Source organism: Crinia signifera, chromosome 2 (genome assembly GCF_055691185.1).
Source record: "Crinia signifera chromosome 2, ASM5569118v1, whole genome shotgun sequence".
Lineage (NCBI taxonomy): Eukaryota > Metazoa > Chordata > Amphibia > Anura > Myobatrachidae > Crinia > Crinia signifera.
Window position 1 is genome coordinate 349,200,535 of NC_139218.1, and position 27,173 is coordinate 349,227,707.

Genomic DNA, 27,173 nt, shown 5'->3' on the forward strand with positions numbered 1-27,173 from the left:
TGCTTTGCCTGCTCCAACAGAAAAGATATTATTCGATGGTGAGCGATCATTGAATGATTTTTATTCTGTTCTACCCCATGCGAGCGAATGTGTATGCAAACACATCCACTTACGTGCAAGCAAGCGGACTCTGGGCGGGGGGAGGGGCCGGAGTCCAGTAGTGCGGTGTGTTCGTATACTCGCAGCCTAGCGATCTGGTCTGAATTAGGCCCTTTGTTTCATGTATAAAAGTATTTAAAACTATTTTATAAAATTGCCTTCAGGCTAAATGTAGAAGGTATGCTACAGTATGGCCCTTATTCAGATTGATTCGGTTGGGCACAAATTCGCACTGGGACCGATGTTTTGCATATGCGCATCTGCATATGGTGGGAGCGTACAAACTCGGCCTTGCGAGCGGGGGCAGGAAAGGGGTGTGGGGTGCTGGCCAGAGGCATATGCATACGCCCTGCGTTTCATGGGCATTCCCAAGAAACAAGAAAACGCTGGGCGTACATATGGAAATGCGGTAGTGACGCACGAGTGGGGGGCGGGCAGCTGACATAACTAGATGTCAGCTGCCCGCCCATATCTTTGTTCATATGTACGAGTGGTACACATATGCGTGTGCCTTTCCCATCATTCGAAGGTCGGCGACCATTGAAAGATGGGGGAGGTTCCCACTGGCATGCGAATGGTTGTTTATATAAAACATCCAATCACGTGCCGGATGAACGACCCTGGCGTGCGAATGGGAGCAGACGTACCACCATTCGCGAGGCGGGTTCTGGATGACTCGCAAGGGTGCAAATTCATGTCCAAGTGAGTCAACCAGAATAAGGGCCTATGCGTAGACGGTGTATATGAAACATAAATGCATTCTCTGTTTAGACTTGGGCCTCATGGTATCTCATTACGGTATGCAAATATTCCAAAATACAGAAAAATCCCAAATTCTCCTGTTCCCAAGCATTTCTGATACGGGAGACTCAACCTGTATCACAACCTACGTAACAGTGTGCTTACCGTTCTATCATTCATCTTACCAGTGGAGTACCCCAGGGATCTGTACTTGGACCAGTGCTCTTTAATATCTTTGTTAGTGATATTGCAAATGGTATTGAAGGGGAAGTATGCCTTTTGCAGATGACACAAAGATATGCAACAGAGTTGACACACCAGGAGGGGTAAATCAAATGACTGATGATCTAGGTAAACTTGAGAATTGGTCAAGAGTATGGCAACTACAGTTTAATGCAAAAAATTGCTAAATTATGCACTTGGGACTCAAAAACCCAAAAGCTCAATATAGTATCAAGGGTACTATAATGGAAACTACTGAGGAGGAAAGAGATCTAGGAGTTGTTAGATTGCAGCGCTCAGCGCCTGTCTCCGCATACACTGCTTAGTGTAAGACTTACAGTCTTCCTTTTCCCCCTTGCAGCCAACGTAGTTAAGCGTCACCCTGAGTGACAGGTCGCTTAAGCGAATAGCAGGGCAGAGACCCCTGACCCTGCTGGCAGCGTTACTCTTTCCTGTGAGGAAGTCCCCGCGTTAGAGTGTGCCTCAGATCGTGTGTGACTCCGTCCATGCTGTTTGTAGCTCCACGTGCACCGGAGCGCATAGGAGCAAGCCCCCGCTGTAAACCCGTTACCAGCGTGACCTTTTGCACAGGGAGATCAGTCATCATTGGCAGCAGCGAGACTGGGAGAGATACCGCAGCGTAAACCAGCAGACTGTCATTTACCCTGCACGCGCCAAAACGCTACAGCTAAGTAACAACCAGAGACTGTCGTTACCAAATGTACAAGTTGTATTACCGCTTGAAGTTAACTACTAAAGTACTGTTGTAACCTACAAGCCTGCCACTTGAATAAACCCTTCAAACTGGTTATATCTTCTAAGTGTGAGGTCTAACAACCACACTGCACGTACTTATATACACTCTGCCAATAGGTTATGGGCCCAGCACGTCACGTGCGCGAAGATTAACCCCCTGAAGACAAAGTGCTAGCGCAGTACATAAAAGAACACAAAGGAATTATTTCTGAATTGCCATTTGTGGAAGAGTTAACGGGAATGCACAGTACAGGGCATAGCATGAACTTTCCAAAGCTCAAAGGCTCAGAGAATTATACTACATGGAAGTTCGCTATGGAAATGCAGCTTAAGAGGGAGAAGCTATGGAAAGTCACAATAGCCCCAGGAGATAGTCCAAACCCAGAAGAGGTAGACAAGGCCATTGGCACAATAGGCCTGGCTGTGGAGCAGCATGTTTATTCTACTATCTGTGGGAAGGAGTCCGCTAAGGACATGTGGACAACTCTACAAGGTGCTTATGAAAATAAAGGCTTAATGAGAAGGATAAGTCTGAGACGCACACTGTATGGAACAAAATTGAATGCATGCAAGGACATGAACGATTATATTGATAAGATACTATCGATAGCTCAGCAATTGGCGTGTGTAGGAGCAAAAGTGGATGAGGAAGAAGTAGCAATGGTAATGCTGCAGAATTTGACAGAGGAATTTGACTTTCTGGTTGTCGCACTAGAGTCAAATGAGACCAAGCTTACAACTGAAGTTGTGAGAGCCAAACTACTACAGTTCCAAGAGAGAATCCACAAGGATGCCATGGCTGAGGGTTCTGCCTTAGTAGCAAAGGGTGCGAAACCCAAGAAATGCACATTCAAATGTTATGTGTGCCACAAAGTAGGGCACAAGGCTTCAGAATGCAGGCTGAAGAACACTAGTGGCATGCACAAGCGGCATGATAAAAAGAACGAGTCAGCACTGAATGTAACAGACAAGCCAAGGAGGGATCTCTGGTACATGGACTCGGGAGCCTCTAGACACTTCAGCTGCAACAAGGAGTGGTTCAATTCTTTAACACAGTGTACACCCACAACAGTTACCGGGATTGGTGAAAAGATCCTTACTGCTTCAAGTGTTGGGACAATCACAGTGAGACTAAGAATTGAGGGACAGACAGTAGTCACAGATATCCAAGACGTCCTGTATGTACCAGAATTGGGAAGTAACCTCATCGCTATCAGCGTACTCGAGGCAAAAGGCTACAGAGTCCAGTTTGCAAAGGGCAAGTGTATGGTGCATAATGAAAGAGGGACTGTAATTGCTTCAGCAACCCGATGCAACCAACTATACGTCCTAGACACAGATGAATATGTAGCTTTGGCAGCCTCTGCTGAAAATGAGTCAATGGAGCTCTGGCACAGACGTTTGGGACACTTAGGATATGATAATGTCCAGAAATTAGCTGATGGGATGGCAACAGGAATCACAGTGAAAGACACCGGAAGACCTGTGTGCGAGAGTTGCATAAAAGGCAAGCAGACCCGCAACCCATTTCCCAAGTCAGCAGGCAGAGCAGAAACGCAATTAGCTCTGGTGCACACAGATGTGTGCGGACCAATGGAAGAGGAGTCAACCAGTGGTTACAAGTACTTCATGACTCTCATCGATGACGCCACAAGAATGACACACGTATACTTCATAAGGAAGAAAAGTGAGGTGGTCAAGAAAATTGTGGAGTACAAGAACCTAGTGGAAACTCAGACGGGCCTAAAGCTAAAGGTCCTGAGATCCGACAATGGGGGAGAGTACGAAAATGAAGTACTAACCGACTTCCTAAAAAGGCATGGCATAAAGCATCAGCTGACGATGGCCTACACGCCTGAACAGAATGGCGTAAGTGAAAGGGCGAACAGAACAATCGTTGAAAGAGCACGAGCGATGGTGAACGATGCTGGCCTGGAGAAGAGTTTTTGGGCAGAAGCTGTATCTACTGCAGTATACCTGAAAAACAGAACACCTACAGTGGCCGTGAAGGGAAAAACTCCCTTAGAGGCCTGGTCTGGGAAGAAGCCAGACATCAGTCATCTTCGTGTCTTTGGGAGCAGAGCTTATGCACATATACCAAAAGAGAGAAGGAAGAAACTTGACCCAAAATCAAAACAGTGCATATTGCTAGGCTATTGTGAGGAGAGCAAAGGGTACAGGCTCTGGGATGCAGAGAACAGACGTCTTCTGAAATCAAGAGATGTGATATTTCAAGAAACAGCATCACCCACAAAAGCAAAAGAGCAAGAAAAGCAAGCACTAGTAGAGGTATGTGAAATAGAAAGCATACCTGCAACAGAAAATTCTGAAGAAGGAAGCGAACCAACTAAAAGAGCTTCTGTAAGAAGAAACAAGGGCATACCAGCCAGAAGATATGAGGAAGAATATGCGAATATTGCTTTCAGTGAACCTCAGAGTATTCAAGAAGCGAAAGCGTGCAGTGATTGGGCGAAATGGAAATCTGCAATGGACACAGTACTACTTGAAATGAATTTTATTAGATCAGAGACTGACCACTGCCTTTATCATAAAACTCTGGGAGAAAAGTTGTTCATCATAGCAGTCTATGTGGATGATATACTTATAGCAGGTCACGAAGATCACATCACAAGTGTAAGAGATCAACTGAAACAGAGATTCAAGTTGAAAGACTTAGGTCCAGCCAATCATCTGTTGGGCATGAGGATTGTTCAAAACTTGCAAAAGGGAACAGTCACAGTTGACCAACAAACGTACATCGAGGCAACAATCTTGAAGTATGGGATGGCAGACTCCAAGTCAGTGAATACACCAATTGACAAAAGCATCAAGATTACAAAAGGTATGTCACCAACCACACAAGAAGAAGTAGAGGAAATGCAAGATGTTCCTTACAAGAATGTAATTGGAAGTCTTATGTATGCAAGTATTGGAACTCGTCCAGACATCACTCATGCAGTCAGTCGGGTGAGCCAATTTGCAATAAATCCTGGAAGACAACATTGGATCGCAGTGAAGAGGATTCTGAGATACCTAAAAGGTACAAGTTCCTTGAAATTAAAATTCGCCAAGACAAGCAATTCAAATTTGAAAGTCTTCTGCGATGCCGACTGGGGAGCAGATGAAGATGATCGTCGTTCCCACACCGGTTACCTGTTCACACTGGCCGGAGCAGCAGTTAGTTGGGCGAGTAGAAAACAACCGACCGTTGCTCTCTCAACAACCGAGGCCGAATACATGGCTCTTACAGAGACATCAAAAGAAGCACTCTGGATCAAAGAGACTTTGTGTGAGTTAGGTCTACTTTATGAAGAAGAGACTATCAGTATCGCATGTGATAACAGGGGAGCAATAGATCTTTCCTGTACTACCAAGCACCATGGAAGGTCAAAGCACATCGCGATAAGACATCACTTCATCAGAGAACTAGTGGAGAACAAGTCCATCGATGTTGAATACATTGCAAGTGAACAGAATGTCGCTGACATGCTTACTAAAGGACTGTCGGGAAACTTGCTTACTAAGTTCGTAAAGGACTGTGGACTTGTCTAAGTTCAAAAAATGTTGATTTGAAGTTTTTGATGTTCTGAATGTCTTTTCTCTCTAACCATATTTTCGGTTACAGGTATTACAAAAGGACAAAGCATTGTATTGAGTTCTTTTATGTAGCCGAAGACAGCCTTAAGCGAGGGGGAGTGTTAGATTGCAGCGCTCAGCGCCTGTCTCCGCATACACTGCTTAGTGTAAGACTTACAGTCTTCCTTTTCCCCCTTGCAGCCAACGTAGTTAAGCGTCACCCTGAGTGACAGGTCGCTTAAGCGAATAGCAGGGCAGAGACCCCTGACCCTGCTGGCAGCGTTACTCTTTCCTGTGAGGAAGTCCCCGCGTTAGAGTGTGCCTCAGATCGTGTGTGACTCCGTCCATGCTGTTTGTAGCTCCACGTGCACCGGAGCGCATAGGAGCAAGCCCCCGCTGTAAACCCGTTACCAGCGTGACCTTTTGCACAGGGAGATCAGTCATCATTGGCAGCAGCGAGACTGGGAGAGATACCGCAGCGTAAACCAGCAGACTGTCATTTACCCTGCACGCGCCAAAACGCTACAGCTAAGTAACAACCAGAGACTGTCGTTACCAAATGTACAAGTTGTATTACCGCTTGAAGTTAACTACTAAAGTACTGTTGTAACCTACAAGCCTGCCACTTGAATAAACCCTTCAAACTGGTTATATCTTCTAAGTGTGAGGTCTAACAACCACACTGCACGTACTTATATACACTCTGCCAATAGGAGTCACTATTTCAAGTGACTTAAAGGCAGGAAAGCAATGTAGCAAAGCAATGAGGAAGGCTAGTCAGATGCTCGGTTGCATAGGGAGAGGAATCATAGCAGAAAAATAAGTAATAATGCCACTTTATAAGTCATTGGTACGGCCTCATCTGGAATACTGTGTCCAGTTCTGGAGACCATATCTTCAGAAGGATATAAATACATTGGAGAGTGTACAAAGAAGGGCAACTAAAATGGTGCATGGCCTACATCACAAAACTTACTTGGAAAGACTAAAAGATCTTAACATGTATAGTTTGGAGCAGAGAAGGGAAAGGGGGGACATGATAGAAATCTTCAAATATATCAAGGGTTTTAACAAGGTACAGGAGGGAAATTTTCTTCAAAGGAAAAGAAGTAATAGAACACGAGGACATGCACTGAAGCTGGAGGGAGGGAGGTTCCGGGGAAATGTTAGAAAAAAATTAATTCACAGAAAAGGTAGTGGATAAGTGGAATAGCCTCCCATCAGAGGTGGTAGAGGCTAAAGCTGGGTACACATATATACAATCGTCGGGCCGTTCTTCCGTTCTGGGACGAACGGGCGTCCAGATTGTATTGGTGTGTATGCTGTCCGACTACCTCTGTATGAGCGATAAACGTCCGAAAACGGTCTTGTCCGTCCATACTTGGTCACTCGAAGGTTCAGTGCTGTTTAATATTCATCCGACAGGACGGGCCCTTATTGGAACAAAAGTGCAGTGTGTACGCACGTTCGATCGATATGCTGGCCGTTCTTGCGACTATACTGGGCATTCCATAGCTGCATGATCTCTCCTACAGCACAAGAAGCGTTCACCTCTCCCCATGTATATTTAAAAAAATAATCGTTGAAATATGTATGACTTCATTCCCATTCAATAGGGAGTATATATTAAATATCACCGGCTGACTGTAGTCGCGTACCCCGTCTTTATAGCAGTTTGCCGTATCTGTCCCTAGCCACCCTGCCGGCTGACTGTAGTCACGTACCCCATCTTTATAGCAGTTTGCCGTATCTGTCTCTAGTCACCCTGCCGGCTGACTGTAGTCGTGTACCCCATCTTTATAGTGGTTTTCAAATACAGGGTCAAAAGCCAGTTCTGTGATCTGAGAGCAGTACATGGCTCCTTGTAGGCACGTTGTTTGTGCCACTGAACATGTGCATGGGCAGGACATTCGAGCGCTATTAACCAATTACATAGTTTTCTCTGCATGCGAGCAAAACGTTTTCTATGCTTGCGACACAGAAGAATCCTCATTCTGGAGCAATACGTGGACGTAAACAGCAGAATACAAACTCTTTCCTTTCACTCTTTCCTTTGGTGAGTACTCAACCACAGTTTATTGTTGTTATGACAAATGCTTTATTGATGTATTTGTTGTGTGTATCATGATAATGTCCATTATGTTTTATTTTTGAACAGACATTTCGAAAATGGCAGAGAAAAACATGGAATTCATGAAGGAATTCTTTGAGGCCTACAGAGACCAGAATTGTCTCTGGAACAGCAAATCCAGAGATTACTCTAATAGGCAGAAGAGAGCTGTAGCGCTGGAGGAGCGGCGAACATTGAATGGGTGCGGGCAAGGATTGCCAACATGAGGACAGTGTTCGAAAAGGAGCTGAACAAGATAGAGGCATCCAAGAAATCAGGGGCTGGTACAGACCAAGTTTATGTACCCAGGCTCTGGTACTATGATCTGCTGGCATTCACGGTGGCAGGGGCGGAACTACCGCCGGTGCAGGCGGTGCAGTGCACCGGGGCCCAAGAGGTTAAAGGGGCCCGGTGCCGCCGTCCGCCCGGCATGTAGAAGTTATCTTTTTTTTTTTTTCATTTTTAAATGTGCTGCGCTATGCGCGTCCGCAGGTGGCAGCGGTATGTCAGACATAGAAGGACGCAGAGGCAGCGGCAGCAGCGCCCTGTACCTCTGCATCCATTCCGTCCGGTGGACTGCTGCTGGTCTCCTACGGTAGCCACAGCAACAGGCAGCCAATCGCAAGGCTGCCTGTTGCTGCTCTCAGTCTCTGAGTCAGACAGGAAGTGAATTCCTGTCTGCTCTGCTCTGAGGCTGAGCCCGGAGGAATCGAGGAGGAGCGTCTATGACAAAAAATGCAGCAAGGGCAGAGGTAAGTTACTTTAATGGAAAAAACTCAAATTAAACGGGGGCTGGAGGCAAAGACAAAATTTAAAATGATCTAAAAATATGTTGGGGATACAAAAATATACTTCAAATATAACAGGGAACAGGGGGACAAAAAATAAAATTAAAATATAACAGGGTGCACAAAAATAAACTTAACATGTAACAGGGCACAAACCCTAGCCCCCCCCCCCAGCCTAACTCCCCTGCAGATCAGCTCTAACTATACACCCCCCACCCCTGAAGCCTAACCTTAATTATACACCCCCAGTAGCCTAACTCTATCTATACACCGCCCCATAGTCCAACCATTCACCACTCACCTGCAGCCTAACCCCACCCCTCCCCACAGCCTAAACCTAACCATACACCCCCCCTGCAGCCTATAACCCTAACCACACACGCACACACACCCCGCAGCCTATAACCCTAACCATACACACACTCTGCAGTCTATAACCCTAACCACACACGCACACACTCCCCACAGCCTATAACCCTAACCATACACACACACACACTGCAGTCTATAACCCTAACCATACACACACACCGCAGCCTATAACCCTAACCACACACGCACACACACCCCGCAGCCTATAACCCTAACCATACACACACACTGCAGTCTATAACCCTAACCATACACACACACACACCCTGCAGCCCATTTGGCACACACTGTTCACATTTTGAGTGGGGGGGGGGGGGGGGCAACGCATATTTTTGCACCTTGGCCCACAACGCGCTAGTTCCGCCTCTGCACAGTAGACCAAGAGCTGCCGAGGGACTCCATTGGCAATATGACTGCGGCCCAGGCTGCCCCATGCGCCACACCTCGCACCCCTGAACTTCCTGAGGAAACCCTGGCTGGCACAGTAAGTACAACGATTACACACATTTGAATTATTTATTGAAAATGAAGATAAAAAGTACAAATAAAGTACAGTACAAACGTAGCATGTCATAGCAATTTAGCAGATCATGTCATCCTGCCAATCCACTGCGCCTACACCATTAAAGTACTGGTCAATTTTGCACGCATAGTAGCATTTCTTGTATTTAGATTGGTCTCCAAGCATGTTAATCCTACTGGCTCCTCAACTGTTTCACTGTCATCCATGCTTGAAACATTGGGGTGTGCAGACTGTGTTTTTCTGCGTAGATAGTTGTGCAGCACACAACAGGTCATACCTACCTTGTCTATTTTATCTAATCGCAGATTTATGGCACTATGAAAAATCCTAAACTTATTGCTTAGTATGCCAAATGTATTTTCAACCACTTGCCTAGCTCGTGACAGGCGGTAATTGAAAATTCTGCGTTCTCTATTAAGTGACCTTTGTTGGTAGGGTTTTACAACATTGGCGTGCAAGGCAAACGCCTCGTCAGCCACAAAATCAAAGTTTAAACTATGCACATTCTGTGTCCGCTCTGGTAAATGAAGTCCATTGTTTTTAAGTTTGTCATGGAACATGGTCTTTTCCAAAGCCTCACCATCAGACACCCTGCCATTTTTGCCAATGTCCACAAAGATGAATTCATATTTGGCATTGGCAATAGCCATTAAAACAATGCTAAAGAAGCCCTTATAATTGTAGAAAAAAGAGCCACTATTAGAGGGGGGCATGATGCGCATATGCTTTCCATCGATGGCACCACCACAATTGGGGAAATTCCAAAGATCCTTGAAATCTTGGCCAATAGCTTGCCACTCCTCAGTAGTCGTAGGGAACTGAAATATAGAAGTAAAGAGGTTTAAAAAAAAAAAACAGTGATTTTGTTGTTACATTATGTTTTACAGCCTTCTCTATTTGTGGAAGAGGAGTGTTCACCGACACTGGATGTGGCGTCACAGCTGCCTTCACCCCTCCTCTGCTCTACGCCTACACCCACACCCAGCACTCAGCAAGCCACGCAGCAGCCTGAAGCTCCATCAAGGAGAGGCCGTAAAAGGCCAAGGCAGACACCAGATACATCAGAGGTCATGACTTGCCAGATTCTATAGTCTGCCAATCAACAGATGGCATTGGATGAGGATGAGCAGGACCACGTGGGGAACGCAGTTGCCAAAAAACTGAGAAAATTTGATCCTGCAACAAGGGCAGAGGCTGAGCGGATCATCAGTGACACCCTGTACAGGGCCAGCCAGTGTTGGGACCCTTACCCGACAAACTCACCTTACAGATGACCCCCCCTATGCCACGGGTTGAATTCCAACCCATAAGCCCAGCCAAAGTACCACACCACCAAATGTATCACCAAAGTCATTATCCCCACTATCCCGTTTGATATGCGCACACATCCGTCTTCTGCGTAACTACGGCAGCAACCGGCAGGAGGTTCAGCCAGTGGTCCCTTCCAGGATTTGGGGGAAACCCCATCCCCCTCCCAAACTGCGATGGATCAGGAGCAGTATCCTCAGGATACCATCACGTACCATCACGTACCATCACATGTAAAAAATGTGTAGTTCTGTTTTCAGTATTTATTATACAGTTTTTATATTTATATTCTAAATGTTTACAAGTTTGTTGTTTATAATAAAACATTTTACTTTTAAAATATTATATTATATATATTATTTGGTGTTTGTGTCTAAATTTTAGTCAGCCGGCAGGGTGACTATGGTCAGATACGAATGCTAAGTGTCTAAATTTTAGCCAGCCAGCTGGGTGACTAGGGACAGACATACTGGTGGTAAGCGTCTAAATTTTAGTCAGCCGGCAGGGTGACTATGGTCAGATATGGGTGGTAAGCGTCTAAATTTTAATCAGCCGGCAGGGTGACTATGGTCAGATATGGGTGGTAAGCATCTAAATTTTAGTTAGCCGGCAGGGTGACTATGGTCAGATACGGGTGGTAAGAGTCTAAATTTTAGTAAGCCGGCAGGGTGACTAAGGACAGACATACGGCAAACTGCAATAAAGATGGGGTGCATGTATATTATTTGCCATATATTTACCATCATGTATTGCTCCTGTAGAACTTGGATGATGGCATCACAGGTCTCAGGTATTATTAGTCCCAGAGCTTGAGAGGATATAGCGGTGCTGTACCTCAGATCCGCAAGGGTACTCCCAGTATCCAGGAAACGTAGCATTGCCACCAGCCTCTGCTCAGCTGCAATAGGCCTCCTGAAATAGGTGTCCTATTTTTTTTTTTTTTAGGAAAACTGTTTTTATTGAAGCAGCAAACATCATCATTGATCATAACATTCAATCCACAAGTTGAAATCGGTAATATGTCTACATTACAATTAAGTCAATATAAAATATACAAGAGGGGAGAAAGAAAGGAAAGAGATAAAGGAAGTAAAGAAAAGGAAAAGTAAGGGGTAAGGGTTATGTGGACATATATGACCTATAAGTGGGTGTAAGTTTGAAATTATGCCATAGTCTATATGTCTCCGGTGGGATAATGGGCTGGCCTGAGGAATAGGAGATCAGATCTTCCATATCCAAGAAGTAGTCAATTTTCTTTATCCATTGTTTCATCGAGGGAGGTGTGGAAGACTTCCATAAGGTCGGGATGATAGGTGTACTATTTTTGGATTAAAGGGGTTGCGAGCAGGGACTCCTACATTTCGACTGTCTGTAAATACCCTGTCTCCTTTGTAAAGCGCAACGGAATATGCTGCGCTATATAAGAAACTGTTAATAAATAAATTAAATAAATAATAACTAGTGTCAGAAGCTCCATGAAGGTAGGGTCATCCATACGAAGATAATTCCTGAAGTCATCGGGGCTGTTCAGCCATATCTCCTTTACCAATGGCATATGGGAGAAGGTGTCTCGCCTCAGAAGCCAGTCTCTGGTCCAGCAGCTGCGATTCCTGCTCCTCTTTTTTTTATATAGACTGCAATGTTGTGGCCATAGCAGCAAGAATGCAAGCATGAACCTTTCTTTTCCTCAAGCTCATGATGAAAGTGGTAGAAAACAAACAGAACGAATGAACGAAAGCACAGCCAACACTGATGTAAAAAAGGAAATCGCTTTTGTTTAGGTTCTGTGCTCACACCTCTTTGTTTTGGTATGCCCTTAACTGAGCCCATTTTTGTTTATATATATCGTGTCAATAGCCCAAATCGAGAGAGTGTGTACGGTGGTACAATCTTTTTCTTGCGACTGTTTGGACGGGAGTACATCGAACGTCGCAAGTAAAATTGTACAGGTGTGTACGTACGTATCGGCTGGTGTTTCTGGATGGTCGGTCGCGTCTACCGTCAGTCGAACGGTCGCAAGAAAACAGGGATTGTATAGATGAGTACCCAGCTTTAGACAGTAGAACAATTTAAACATGCTTGGGATAGGCATATTAATATCCTTACAAAGAAATAAGGATCAAAAAGGGCAGAGATTACCTGAAGGATAAAAAAGGGGCAGACTAGATGGGCCAAATGGTTCTTATCTGCCGTCAAATTCTATGTTTCTATGTTACATACAGATGGAGCCGGGCTCCCTCTTGCTGGCGAATCGACAGACTGTCTCCGCTGGCGATCCGCCAGCAGCCCGGCGATCCATCTGACTGAGACGCGTGTGCACGCACGCGCGTCTCAGTTTCCGGGCAGCGGGGCGACGGGAACCCTGTCCGTCTCCGCTTCAGGGAGACGGACAGGGTTAGGGGAGGTGGCGGGGGAGGCGGTGGGGACCCGGGGGAAGCGCCATCGGAAGGGGACGCGCACATCTCGTGCGCGCGTGTCCCCTTTCGCAGAGCAGATGGCGGCTGGCGGGGGATGGTGGCTGGCGATTCTGATGCCATCCCCTGCAAAGACAGCGCCGGCTCCATCTGTACTATTCTAGCCTGTCTGTATTTGTACCCCAGGTAAAACAAGTATTAAATTGATAACTCTAATAAAAGAAATTAGGCACAGAAAACATGGTTATATGTTTATAAAATTACATAATTGTATCAGGACAGTGAGTTCAAGATATTGCAATCCGTAGAAGGAGCGTGTCCTGATTACCTGGGCTGTTCCAGCCGCACCAAACAACATTCTGTCAGTGTGGGAAACATTTCCAGTTTACAAAACAGACTAAATGTAGACTTAGGTGGAGCTGGGATTTCCAGAACAACACTTGAGAACAGCATTTTAAAGGACAGTGAAGTTACCATTGTTATTCATAAATGATGTCTCACTTGAATACATTTCTTAAAATGGTGATTTAAAGGCCAATTTACCACCAGGGAACCTGGCAAAGATGGTATAGCTGTCGTGGCCCACCTCAGTAAAGGCCCCCATACACTAGTACGATTTGGCCAGTTTTTACACATTTTTGATCCATTGGATCGATAAGTCGAGTAAAAAGTGTCAAATTGTTTGTCATTTACTTACGATTCCGGTCCGATGCGTGGTCCTGTGCACATCACATCGGATAGCTGCAACAATCTTCAGCTATGAACTGGAACAGCAGGAGGTCACATTTCTGAAAACACAAGTTTGTACACAGTCTAGTTCTTAAGTGCATCTCTAATAATGTTATTAATCTATCATATGGCTTTCCGCACTTCTAGTGCTGAAATCCTCTCTCACTTCAAATGTATATTAGACCAGAGCTGTTATCTGTCATATCTCAGTATTGCCTTATTGCAATCCACTGCACCTGTGATCATCAGTCTCCTATAATCCTACAAAACAAATGATGTACAAATATGATGCAAAAGTATAGATCAGTGCTAGGAACTTCATGCTTGATGCCAGGGGCTTCATGCTTGTTGCCAAGGGGGACTGAAGGGGGGCTAAAATAGCTTGTTGCCAAGGGGGACTAAATAGTTTGTTGCCAAGGGGGACTAAATAGCTTGTTGCCAAGGGGGACTACAGCCCGCCCCCCTTCCCCCCCCACAGCTCCCTGTCCTGATTGGCTGCTGGACCGCAAGGCTGCTGGACAGGGCTGCGCCGCAGCTCAGCTGGGCACAGCGGAGAGCGAGCAAGCGGGGAGCCAACAAGCAGGGCGGGGGGAGCCTGCGCCACAGTTCCAGCGCCCATGGGAGTCCCCTATGCTTTTTGTCCCTCGTATTCTTGGAACCAGGTCCGGCTCAATGAGCCCGGGGCTGGTTATGCTCAGGAGGGGGGACCCCATGCCATTTTTTCCCCAAAAAACACTTTAACACATTTTTTAACACAGGACCATGCACAGATCTCAATGATCTGTGCAGGGTTCTGCCCAATTCGCATATCAGAACCTGTTCTTTTTTTAGACAAATTTTTCCGAATTCGCATCTCATTAAATATGCGAATTGTATACTTTTCAATGGGAAAACATCTGGATGCGAGTTCCGGCGTGAGTAAAAATTGCACTTTCCGAAAGTCTGATTTCGCGGCAAAATCGTCTGTTTTTGCCTTTTTTCTCATCGCATTAAATATGCGAATTCGGGAAAAAAATGCGATTTCGGCCGTTTTTTGTCGAAAATATCGCAAAAGTCACATTTTCGCATCTCAATAAATGCCACCCTATATTTCTCAACTTTACAGGTCATTATGATTAATAAAAATGTTTGCTTGGCAATTTTCACACCTATTTTGTCAACTTCACTTGGCTCTCAAAGGGTTAAGAAATGTACCCCTTTATCTCTGTAACACACCATGTTTCAATGCAAGGGGAGCAAATGCATTTATTTGTTTGTGTGTAGAGTAAATATGGGATGTTTCGGCATGTAGCCCACAGATGTTAGACAGCTTTGTTTTTACACTCCAATTTAAATTTCAGTTTGAACACATGCCACCCATACACTGGGCCAATTTCAGGCAATTTTGTCCGATTCCGATGAATCGGGCCATCAAATCAGCCCGAATCGGGTGAGTTTGATGTCCTCTAAAGTCTGATGCACAGTCCTGTGCTCATCGGACCTGAGTCGGTGGTCAGACCTGCTGGCCGTTCTACCTCAAACCTCCCTCCCCGGGCCGGGCAGGGTCGCATGCGATCCATCACAACAAATTGTGATGGATCGCATGTGTCCCTGCCACCTGGGAAGGTCCGGGAGACTTCGCAGCAGTGTATGGCCACCTTAACTCTTTCTGCACATGTTAAATCTGCCCTACCTGCAGACCAGCATGGTTTTACCCATTTGCACTTTTTTTCTGTTTGCTTTCAAATCTGAATGAGGCCTATGAGAACGCAACAGGTGTACTAATTATGCAGTATTATGCCTGGTTATAAGTAACAGTAGGTGTTTAGGAATCATGTTTAGTATCTATGTTCATGGGAACGGATATATGCTGCTCTATTCTGAGTATTCCCTTACTTGTTCTTGTTTTCATCCTAGGGCATTTGGGATTCTCCTCATCATTGTGGATTTTGTATTTGTAATTGTGGATCTGTCTGTGGTTGATAAGAGCAAAGAGACAGCGGCTATCATTTCCGGCATTTCCTTATCTATTTCCCTCTTCTTCCTGATTGATGTCCTGCTTCGGATCTTTGTGGAAGGGTACGTGACACTGGAATGATATGTTAGCTGCATAAGCAATAACCTACTACAGTGCATTGTATGTATACTGTAACCATTAATCTCAAACTGTTTATAAGCACATGGTAAATGCACATAATATAAAATGGGGAAAAAATACACATTGAGGTTATCTGTTCCTTTGCACTTCGCTACCACCTCTATCCAGACAATAACCAAATATACTTCTCATCATCGAACTCTCTCTCTCTGTCCTCTCTCTTCGTGACTTTGGCCATCTCACTATGGATAACACAGTGGTTCCTTAAACTCAATATTCCTAACATTGAAGTCATTGTCTTTCACACAGCCACGGTCTTCATACTCTCCCCTTCTGTTAACAATGCCTCACTCTCCTCCATCCCCCAAGTCCATTGACTCTGCCTTTTTCTACTTCATCCTCAATATTTCCAGAATCAGGCCTTCCACACCCTGGAAGCCAAGAAAACTTTCATTTACTGTATGTTATCATCATTTCCTGCCTCAATTACTACTACTACTACTATTAGACCTTTCTAACTTCCAAGGGCGTAACTAGATATTCATAGGCTCCAAAGCAAAAGTTTGTAAGGGCCCCCTATTTAGCAACTGATGGTGATAAATGTATGTAAAACATATTACTTATACAGTAAAGATAAGCCCCCTTCAGGTCTGGGCCCCATAGCAGCCGCACCCCCTGCACCTATGGTAGTTACGCCCTTGTCTGTGACCTCCAAAGCAGATTCCCAGGCTCCCAGAGGAGTACTTGGGCTAATATCGGTGACTTTGGACACAGCATTCGGGTCTGCGTTGCTGGCCCGATGCTTTTTTCCTTAATATGCCTCCTGCCTAACGCAGCAATATCATATTAGCTGTATAGTATTGCACTGTACAACTATGAATCAGGGCCAAATAAGTCACAGTAGTAGCACTCTATGGATGTATAGACATATGCAACTCCATTTAAATAATAATAAAAAACCCAGCTACATGTTGTGTATACAAATGTACTATTTATATTTCAGTAATAATGACATGATAACAACAACAGAATGGAAACATTGGAATGGGTGAGAGTAGTGTTTATGGACAGAAAGAGGATAGAACGACATTATGAATTATTGAGATGATGAGACACAGATACAGTGACTTGTTTCCATGTCCTCATGTTTCCTTATTGTGCCCAGCGCTCCGCGCTCCTGTATCAGGCTGCCACCTGTGCTCCGATCTCTGACTTGCTTGCCACCCATTGTCCGGTGCACTCTTCTTTCTCCACCTTTTCAGAACTGACACACACACGCACACACACACACACACGCACACACACACACACACACACACACACACACAATCTCTTAAACTGTAAAGAAACTAATACATCAACTCCTTGTTCTATTATTTTTCTTTCAGATTTCGGAAATACTTTAGTTCTAAACTGAATATTTTTGATGCTGCTATTGTTGTCATCACGCTGATCGTGACTCTAGTATATGCCTTTACTGACTTCAGTGGATCAACCACTATTCCAAGGTAAATATTTCAATGTAACCAATATTCCCAGGTAAATAGTCCAATATAAGCAATATTTCATGGTACATATTCCAATACACAGTAATTATTATTCCAAGGTACAGTATATCCCAAGGTAAATATTCCAATAAAACCAATATTCCAAAGTAAATATTCCAATATAACTATTATTCCAAGGTATATTCCAAGGTAAATATTCCAATATAACCTATATTTTAAGGTAAATATTCCAATATTACTATTATTCCAAGGTAAATATTCCAATATAACCAATATTTTAAGGTAAATTTTGCAATATATCCAATATTCTAAGGTGAATATTACAATATGTCTAATATTCTAAAGTAAATACTACAATGTATACAATATTCCAAAGTAAACATTCCTATGTGGCACCTGTTAAATATTCCAATATAACAAATATTTTAAGGTAAATATTCAAATTTAACCATTACTCCAAGGTAAATATTAAAATAAAACCAATATTCCAAAATAACTATTATTCCAAGTTATATTCTAAGGTAAATATTCCAATATAACCTATATTTTAAGGTAAATCTTACAATATTTGAAGGTAAAGATTACAATATATCCAATATTTCAAGGTAAATATATCCAATATTTTAAGGTAAAGATTACAATATATCCAATATTCCAAGGTAAATATTACAATATAACTATTATTCCATGGTAAATATTCTTATATAACCAATTTTCCAAGGTAATATAATACCGGTGTGCACCCTTTGGTATTAGTAAACATTAGTAAGCATGTCATCACCCCAGGGAAAAATTAATGACATGACATCAAGTAATAAGAGAAAAGGAGTCAAGAGAATGTCACATGCGCATCATGTCAGCTGGGTGATGAGGCAAGTATGGCGACTGGCAGTTGGGTGGTTTGTGGTTGGGACACAGAGAGAGAGAGAGAGAGAGAGAGAGAGAGAGAGAGAGAGAGGGGGGGCACTTTTGCATGCCTCACGACCTTTGCAGAAATGTTAATTAATCGTTATGTTGCCCCTGGTTCCACCATCATTTCCGATGAACGGGCAGCAGATCGGAATATTGGAAATAGGCCAGGCTTAAACTACACTGGTGTCATGGTAAACCAGTAAGAAAATGGCTGGCACCTTCACACAAGGATCTAAACCCACTGTGCTCACATCATAAATCAAATAATGTGAAATATGTCAGTACATCTGAAAAATTGCTGCTGCCATTTAGCAAAGTATCGGTGTAGCAATATGAACAAAAATATTGAGTTTGAATAGAATATATCATATGTGGACTGAAATGCACAGAGCAGAATATACAAGATGGAAGAGATCTATAAATTTGCATGGCGCTACCAGCGGTCAGGTTATGCACAATGCAGAGCAGGTTTCCATGGTAATCAGGAAACTGCGGTACTGACCACCTAAGGGATCATTGCGGAATAGGGCCCTGTTTCCTTACAAGGAACCTACAATATTTAGTATAATACTGCAATACATTTGTGTTGCTGGGTGAAAACATTACTTTCACTCTGCGTATAGTGCGGTAGAAGTGGGGCTATGTAAAAATGGGAACAACGTTCAAATGACAGGCATGATATTTACCCAAGGTAATTAGTGTAAGTGACAATAAATCTCAGTTTGGTACTAAACTTGTCCTATACCAGGTGAAACATAGTTAAACAATCGGAGAACATTTATAAGAACAGGCAGGATAAATGTAGGACCGTTTGGCTTTATAATTCTCTGCTGCATTCGTTGATTATGTTTTTGCACAGTTGGATCTGTGAAGTCGATTCTATGAAAGCCCCCGAATGAGTGATAATGCAAAAAGCAATATAACTAAACCACATCATTTATTGGCCTTCTCATAATAAGACCGCAATCAAAATGCGTTTCCAAGAATGGAAAACTTACAGTGAAATCTTACAAAATATTGCATGCTCACAGAAGCGAGGGCACTGCTCCGATGTAGTAGGCTGAAAACTTCAGTTCCAGTTAGGAGCAATTTACAAGATTTATCATTCCAATTCTGTAGAAAGACAGTGGGGGTTATTGTGGTTGATTCGCAAGACTGCAAATTCGCAGCCTTGCAAATCCACCAAACCCCACCCGGCTAATGTCAGACACCCCCCCCCCCCATTCCCCTCGCAGTGCAGGTTCACCCGCACAGGCTGCGAATGAATGTTTAGCATAAACATCCATTCGGTCGCAGACCATCGAAAGATGTGGATGCGCTGGGATGAATATGGGCGGGCAGCTGATATCCGGTGATGTCAGCTGCCTTCCCCCCACACCCGCGTCACCGCCTCGGTCCCATGAGAACGCCCATGTAACGCTGGGCGAATTCACGGAGGACCGAATGAACGAGAATAACCCCCAATGTTCATTGCATACTTGCCTACTTTTGAAAACTAGAATCAGGAAAATTACAATATGATGCGTCATGGAGGGAGCATGTAGCTCCACATATGAGTGTCTATGCTTAAATGTTTGTTGTTGCGAGATATTTCTGTCTTTTGGAAACTTTTTAAAGTATTGATACTAACATTGCTGTCTGCAATATGTTGTTTCTTGTTTGCAAATATATATATATTTTCGCTATGATATTTTTTTTCTTCTCACTCAGTACAATCTTCATGACAAATGTGATGCCTATGCAATAAAATCTAAATGCCAAAAAAAAAAAAAGAATATATCATATGTGATATTCATCATCAATCTCCTTTGGCTTTTACATGTTGAACATTTTAGACATTTTAGAATTAAACGTAAATGATTTCCCTGGGGACATGCTTTACTAGTAGTGTTGCCCATAGCAACCAATCATAGTCTAGCTATCAATTTGTAGAATGTACAAGATAAATTAGAGAATCTGATTAGTTGCTAAATAACACATCTCTAATTGTCCTGTTTTAGAAGGTTTGATTCCCACCATGGCCCTAACTGTGTGGAGTTTGTATATTCTCCCTGTGCTTCCGTTGGTTTCCTCGGGGTACTCCAGTTTCCACCTACAATCCAAAAATATACTGGTAGGCTAATTGGCTCCCAACAAATTAACCCTAGAATGTCTGTGGGTGCATGTACATGTGGTACGGAATATAGATTGTAAGCTCCACTGGGGCAGGGACTGATGTGAATGTTTAAATATTCTCTGTACAGCGCTGCGGAATATGTTTGCACTATATAAATAACTGGTAATAATAAATAAATATAGCATATTCCGATATTGGTCTGAGCTAAAATACTGTAAGGGAAGATGCAACACCTTAGTTGACAGTGTTACTCGGTTTCTAGATTCAAGTTCTGGCAATGCCATATAGTATCTAGGCAAATATACAGGTGTTAGCTACTTACGTATATATCTCTTCTCTTAGATTGGTCAATTTTTTCCGAGCTTTGAGAATCGTCATCTTGGTCAGAATATTCCGTCTGGCTTCTCAGAAGAAACAGCTTGAAAAGGTTACTCGGAGAATGGTGAGTTGTTTGGTCTTATTAGTATAATATACCTGTAATTAACCCAGCGTTGCCTACTTTGTGGCTGCCCCCTCCGGGAGAGGACAGCCAGTTCAGTGAGGCAGGAGTGGGGGCATGGTCAGCACAACCGTATCCTCGTGACCACGCCCCCATGCTGGTATTTCAGGCATTGCTCAACGGGGGGGGGGGGGGTGTTAGGGCTATAAAGACGCAATTTGCGTCTTTTGCTCTCACGACCCCCCTGCCTCTCTAGCCAAGGGAGACTGGATGCATTCTGGGAGGGTTGCACCCTTTCCGGGGCCGGTAGGGGGATCCAAATTCCGAGACCCTCCCGGCCATTCTGGGAGGGTAGACCACCCTGAATTGACCATTAAGGTCAGTGCCTAGCTATACTTGACCATGAATCTGTTTACATTCAATGTGTGTTCTTGAATCGTTCCATTAGTCATATAAGACTGAACTAAAGGGAAATCCAAGGTCCAACATTTTCCTCAGTAACAAAACTACGTATAGACTGAACTTGATTTATACTACTTGTTGGTGTCCCCCTGACACTGTTGTAAGATATTGTAAAGATGTAACGTGCAGAGAGAGTTAGATTTGGGTGGGGTGTGTTCAAACTGAAATCTCAATTGCAGTGTAAAAATAATGCAGCCAGTAATTACCCTGCACAGAAACAAAATAACTCACACAAATCTAACTCTCTCTGCATATGTTACATCTGCCCCACCTGCAGTGCACATTGTTTTGCCCATTTTGAGAACAAATCAGATCTGGATAAGGGCCTACATGTGGAAACTACAGTCATTCTATGCTTTCCTTTACAGGACTATGGGTCTACAAATGTTGATTTGTGATTGGCAATGTGTAATTGGTTAGAATATCCTGTGTAGCATTATAGTTAGTGTGTATACGTCACTGTGGAAAAATAGATTTGAGAAATTATGTAATGAGGTAGAAAATAAATAGTACTTTGAGGTTCAATAAATTCTAAGAAATTATTAACCTATTTCCAAAGAAGTATTTTCTGACTAATTATGTTTTTTTGCAGGTCTCTGAAAATAAAAGAAGATATCAAAAAGACGGATTTGACCTAGATCTGACCTATATAACTGGTAATTATATTGTATTTATTACAGAATAGACTGCACATTTCCATCAGATGATGCCCTGGGTGGTGCAGGAAGCATTTTGAAGTGTTATCCTTATGATAGGGAAGGGGGGATGATAACCCTGGCACATGTATACTAGAAAACCCTTATATACAAAGTAAAGCAGTGATAATACAAGAACATGTGACCAGTGAAACACAGTAATAAAGATAATGGGTTAAAATTTACTAAGATGTGAAATACACTTCACAGGTCATGTTTTTATGGGCAACCAATCACATCCTGTCTACTATCTTCTAGAGGGTGGTAAATAAATAAGAAGTAGCTTCTGATTGGTTGCCCATAGCAACATGCTTTGTGAAGTGTATTTCACATCTTAGTAAATGTCACCCAATGTGTCTGTTGCATTCCCCAAAAGTGATGGGTGGCAGCTTCTAGCCAGTGTTCTGCAATGGAGGTTTTGAAGAGGGTGAATATTTACCATAGGAAGGAAAATAGTGTTTACATATAGCTCAAACAGTGAGATGGTGCTGATCACCTTATTCCTAGTTAAGCAAAATGGTTTTAGAGCAGTGGTTCCCAAGCTGGGGTACGAGTACACACTGCAGACCAGATGGGGGTACTTAAAATGTATATTGGCAATGGCGGAACAAGAGGAAAAAGTCTCCCAGTGGCAGAAGACGTCTCCCATTGTCATGGAGCTGAACCACATCACTTTCGGTTCTGTCTGCAGCGTCATAAGCCTCTACTCTTGGTTTTGCCCGACCAGCAATCCACTGGGAGCTACCTTCACTGCCCTCAGACATCAGCGATCATCTGGAGGAAGCAGCAGCATTAATCCTACAGATGTGAGCACGAACCCCGGGGACAGTACACAGCCAGGGGCCAGACACATAGGGAGACCCGATTCCTGACCCCACACTACTCCTTCGCTACTCCTTAATATAAGGACACACATAAGGATAGTCATACCAGCTCACTTCCACCCCACTCGTAAGTAATGGGGGTATTTCAAATTGAGAGGAGGGGGTACTCAGAAATGAAAAGCCTAATCAAGGGGTACAGGAGAGACACGGGTTGGGAACAAATGTCTTAGGGTATTAGGACCTTATTCTGGTTGACTTGCAAGACTGCAAATTTTGCAGCCTTGCAAGTCCACCAGATGCTGCCCAGAGTGCCGGCCGCCCCCCTCCCACACCGTGATACCCCACGAATCCCAGCACGGCTGCGAACGGATGATTTGCATAATCATCCATCCGCAGCCGGGGAGAAATCTTTTGTATCTGCATACAATACACATTAAACACAAAAGTTATTTATTCAGTACAGTACACAGAAATCTAGATCATAGGCAAAATGCATGGGGTTCTGACCTACACCTGGACATCTCTATTGACAGATATGCAACCTTTTTTTCTGTCCCTGTACATTCGCTATCTTCCTTCTGTTTTTGTTTTGTGTTTAATGTGAAGTTTGTCTGTAAATCTCGGGTATTGATGACAGGACAACGTGTTCCTACAGAGAAAATGTGTGTACATTGCTGAATCAGACCAATTGTCTTTATGCCAAATTATAGTTACCCTTCAGAATCAATAAAAACAGTTTATAGGCCTTTTTGTAAACACGTGCGCAATGTAGTACATCATAAACTTAGCTAATGAAACAATATTACTCTTTTTATACCTTTTAGAAGAATAACGAAATGATTGCAATAGGCATGGAGAGGGTTAAACATCCAAGGCTGTGTGTACCTAGGGAAGCATGTGACTCGGATCCAATAAGAAGTTAGCTGGGATATCAGGGTCCTGAAAATGTCCCCGCCCTCCCTCCCTTGTGGGCTTGTTTGTTTGTGGGTGGGTGTTGATTGTGTTGGCTGATAGGTGGGAAAGAATGGCAGGTTAATTGATTTAGATCTTCCTTAAGTGATGATGCAGTGTATATGGTTGTTTTTCTGTGCGCTCGCCTCTCATTGACTATAGGCCTTCGCTGGATCACCCGCTCGGGGCAGCGACCCCACTCGGATGGGTGGGCAGTCAAAGCAGTGGGTGGAGCGGATACCGCTTGTTTAGGGATTGTTTGTTTACATCTGTCAGTTCTGGGGTGGAGCTTAGATAATTAGCCGTTCTTTCTTGGCCACCATTAATTAATTATAATAAAATTAATTAGCTTAAAGTGATTTCAATAAATTAGCTAACATGTTCTGCCAAACCTAAGGCTGTGTAGACACGAGGGCAATTTTGTGTAATATCGCGGGCAATATGGTCTCTGAGTCCAATTAGACTAATTAGGCAGTAATTACTCATCTTTCGAAGCAGTGTCTTCTGCATCCAGCTTCGGGAGTTGGAAGCCAGGTTTTCTGCAGCAGGATGTGTGAGAGAATTTGTAAGTGTGTATGAAGTGTCTGAGGGGTGTGTGTGTGTGTGTTTGATTGACCCCCAGTGCATGTGCATCCCCCATGTAGTGTTACCTCCCCTACAGCCAGTCGCTGGGAGAACTCTCTCAGCAACCCTTGCTCATCCCAGCACCCTTCGGAACCTACCAGCATCCCCCTAAATTTATAAAATATTGTTGTCATTTATGTCGCTGCTGTAATTTTTGGATTTTCATGCTTTCAAAAATGTGTTATTTCTTTGTTTTTTTGTAGATCGTATAATTGCCATGTCATTTCCATCATCAGGACAGCAGTCCTTCTATAGGAATCCTATATCGGTAAGTGGTGATAGAGGAGGTGGTAACTACTGTATATTTAACTGCATTAAGAGATTTAAGGTTTTCCTGTGGTTGTTTTAACATTTCAAGTTATGCTGATACCACAAACCTGCAATCTAATGCTGGCCACACATCAGACCAACTTTCCTCCAACCATCCAACTAGTTGGTTGGTTGGACTGAAAATCTGGTACTGTATGGGGGCAAATGCCAATAAGCAATTTGCTCACAAAATCAGGAGAATGGACAAAAACATTCAATGAAATTGTTTAAATCAAATAGGTCCAACTACAGTACATTGTCTAGTGACAGTTGTTGTCCATTTTCAGATTTGGGAAACAAATGACTTGGCTTTGGCCACACCCCCACATCACTGTAATCACCCACATGGCAATGGTCACACCCACACAGCACTGTGACAACTCCTCCCATTCTCATAAGAGGCCTTAAATATTTTCAGCCACAGGCCCACGTGGGCCCTTTTCCCACCCTGGCTCAGAATTACATACCTCCCAACATAAACTTCTCCAGGAGGGACAGAATGCTCTATTCCTGGACTGCACCTTGATTTTTTTATTAATATCACCTGTGTAGAAACACCTTTATTATCCATTAACCTGTTTAAAACACTGATAAAATGGGCTTGTCTTCTTAATTCAAGTAATTTCTCTTATATTACATCTCTATGATTTTATTTATTATATTTTGTTTCAGGATGTTGCAAGATTTTTGGACTCCAAGCATAAAGATCACTACAAGGTCTACAATTTGTGCAGTAAGTAGCCGGGAATGAGCAGTCCACAGGTCACAGGGGGGGGGGGGGGGAGGGTACTAAGTACCCGGGCCCAGGCATGCTGGTCCGACCCCCCCCTTTCCCTTCCGTCTCTCCTGGGCAGCAGCGGCACACATGCACAGCACATGCTGTAGGTATGTGCTGCTGCTTCTGAGGGGGGGGGGGGGGGGGGGAATAACACTCCCCCCTCGACTTTAAAATGTGTTTTCACCCCCCATAAACATTTGGGGCATGGCCTAATTGTGGGAGGTGGCCCCGCCCCCACAATTAAGCCACCCCCCATACCTCTCACCTGCCCTGATGATACCCATCACCCACTGGGAGGCAGACATTTTGTGGGCTGAACCAATATTTAGAATAAATGCAGCCTATCAATTAACAAAGAAATAATAACATTATTCATGTCTCAGCATATTATTATTTCCTAGTTAATTAATACATAGTGGATAAACTGAATATTGGATTAGCCCACAAAATGTGGGTGTAGGTTTACACTAAAGGTGCCCATACACGTTCCGATTATCGGATCCATTGTGTACTTTTAAAGTACAAAACGCATCGCCTGCACGATAATCGGAACGTGTTTAGGGGTGGACGCGATGCACGTTCCCGGGAGTGCGATATTGGATAGCGCAAAAAGTATCTGCAGGCAGTATAACACCTATTACTCTTTCTAACATCTCGGATTAATTCTACAGATTATTCAAATGTATTTCTGCCTCTTTATTTTGCTTCCCTTGGTTGAGAACTGCCAGCAGCCATGTCACGTTGTCCAATAGGGATGTCACATATAATAGGAGTTTGTGTACTGCACATTATGAGGAAGAGGGGGAACATTGTAAAATACATTGTAAAATATATTGATATTAGCAGTCACTTAGGTGCCCTGTTTTTGTAGCCCAGGACTGGTAAAACGGTCCTCAAGCTCAACCAACAGTCCATGTTTTCTAGGCCACCTGTGGTTCTGTAGAAAGTGACAGTTAGTAATGACTACACCTGTGCACCAGCTAGGTGGTCTGGAAAACATGAACTAGATCTCGAGGACCAGTTTGGCCACCCCAGCTGTAGCCAGTAAGCCAGGATATAGAACTTCAAGTGACTGATAGAGTTTTCCATTTTACAGTAATGTACTGTAAGTATATATATCTGTAAATTGGAAGCTTGTATCTGGTTAAATCACTGACTATTATAAACAGTATTTCAGTGATAAAACCAAAGATTGCTGCCTGTACTATGGAGATTATTCTGGTTCACTCGGAAAGGCACAATCACTCTCTAATGGACAAAACCATATGCACTGCAGGTGGGGCTGATGTAACATGTGCAGAGAGAGTGAGATTTGGGTGCGGTTTGTACTTCAAACTGATATCTAAATTGCAGTGTAAAATTAAAGCAGCCAGTATTCATTCTGCACTGAAATGATAAAACACCCAAATCTCACTCTCTGCCCCACCTGCAGTGCACATGGTTTTGTCCATTAGAGAGTTATTGTGCCTTTCCAAGTGAACCAGAATAACCACCTATATGTACATAAACCTTACTGTCCTACTTTCCCGGAATGTGCAGGAGACTCTTGGATTCCAGGGAAGTGAGTAAACCAGTGGGAAGTGAGTAGACCAGGGCCGGCGCCACCACTAGGCAGCCTTAGGCATTTGCCTAGGGCGCTGGCCACTACAGGGCGGCAGTTAGGAGCAGGTCCCCGGCGATGGAGGTTAGCAGCAACTCTATCCCCCATTTTCCCCCTGGAGCGACTCGGCGGCCGCCACCGCCGCATCACCCCCGTGGAGTTACTCTGCGGCCCTAACCGCATCACACCCGCCCCCTACCGTCGTCTCCCGTTGAACGCCGCATTGCTGGGCACCCTCTC

General features: G+C 43.8%; 1 protein-coding gene across 7 annotated transcripts in view; it reads left to right on the plus strand.

Moving 5' to 3' along the window:
• Positions 1 to 27,173, plus strand: part of LOC146057907 (phosphatidylinositol 3,4,5-trisphosphate 3-phosphatase TPTE2-like) — an 83,475-nt gene that overhangs the window by 31,191 nt on the left and 25,111 nt on the right. For all 7 annotated transcript variants that reach the window (XM_083169732.1, XM_083169728.1, XM_083169729.1 and 4 more), the window contains 6 exons: positions 15,535 to 15,696; positions 17,104 to 17,223; positions 20,594 to 20,693; positions 21,745 to 21,808; positions 24,450 to 24,514; positions 25,228 to 25,288. In XM_083169732.1, the coding sequence (XP_083025858.1) occupies positions 15,535 to 15,696; positions 17,104 to 17,223; positions 20,594 to 20,693; positions 21,745 to 21,808; positions 24,450 to 24,514; positions 25,228 to 25,288 (572 nt within the window). The remainder of the gene's footprint in view (positions 1 to 15,534; positions 15,697 to 17,103; positions 17,224 to 20,593; positions 20,694 to 21,744; positions 21,809 to 24,449; positions 24,515 to 25,227; positions 25,289 to 27,173) is intronic.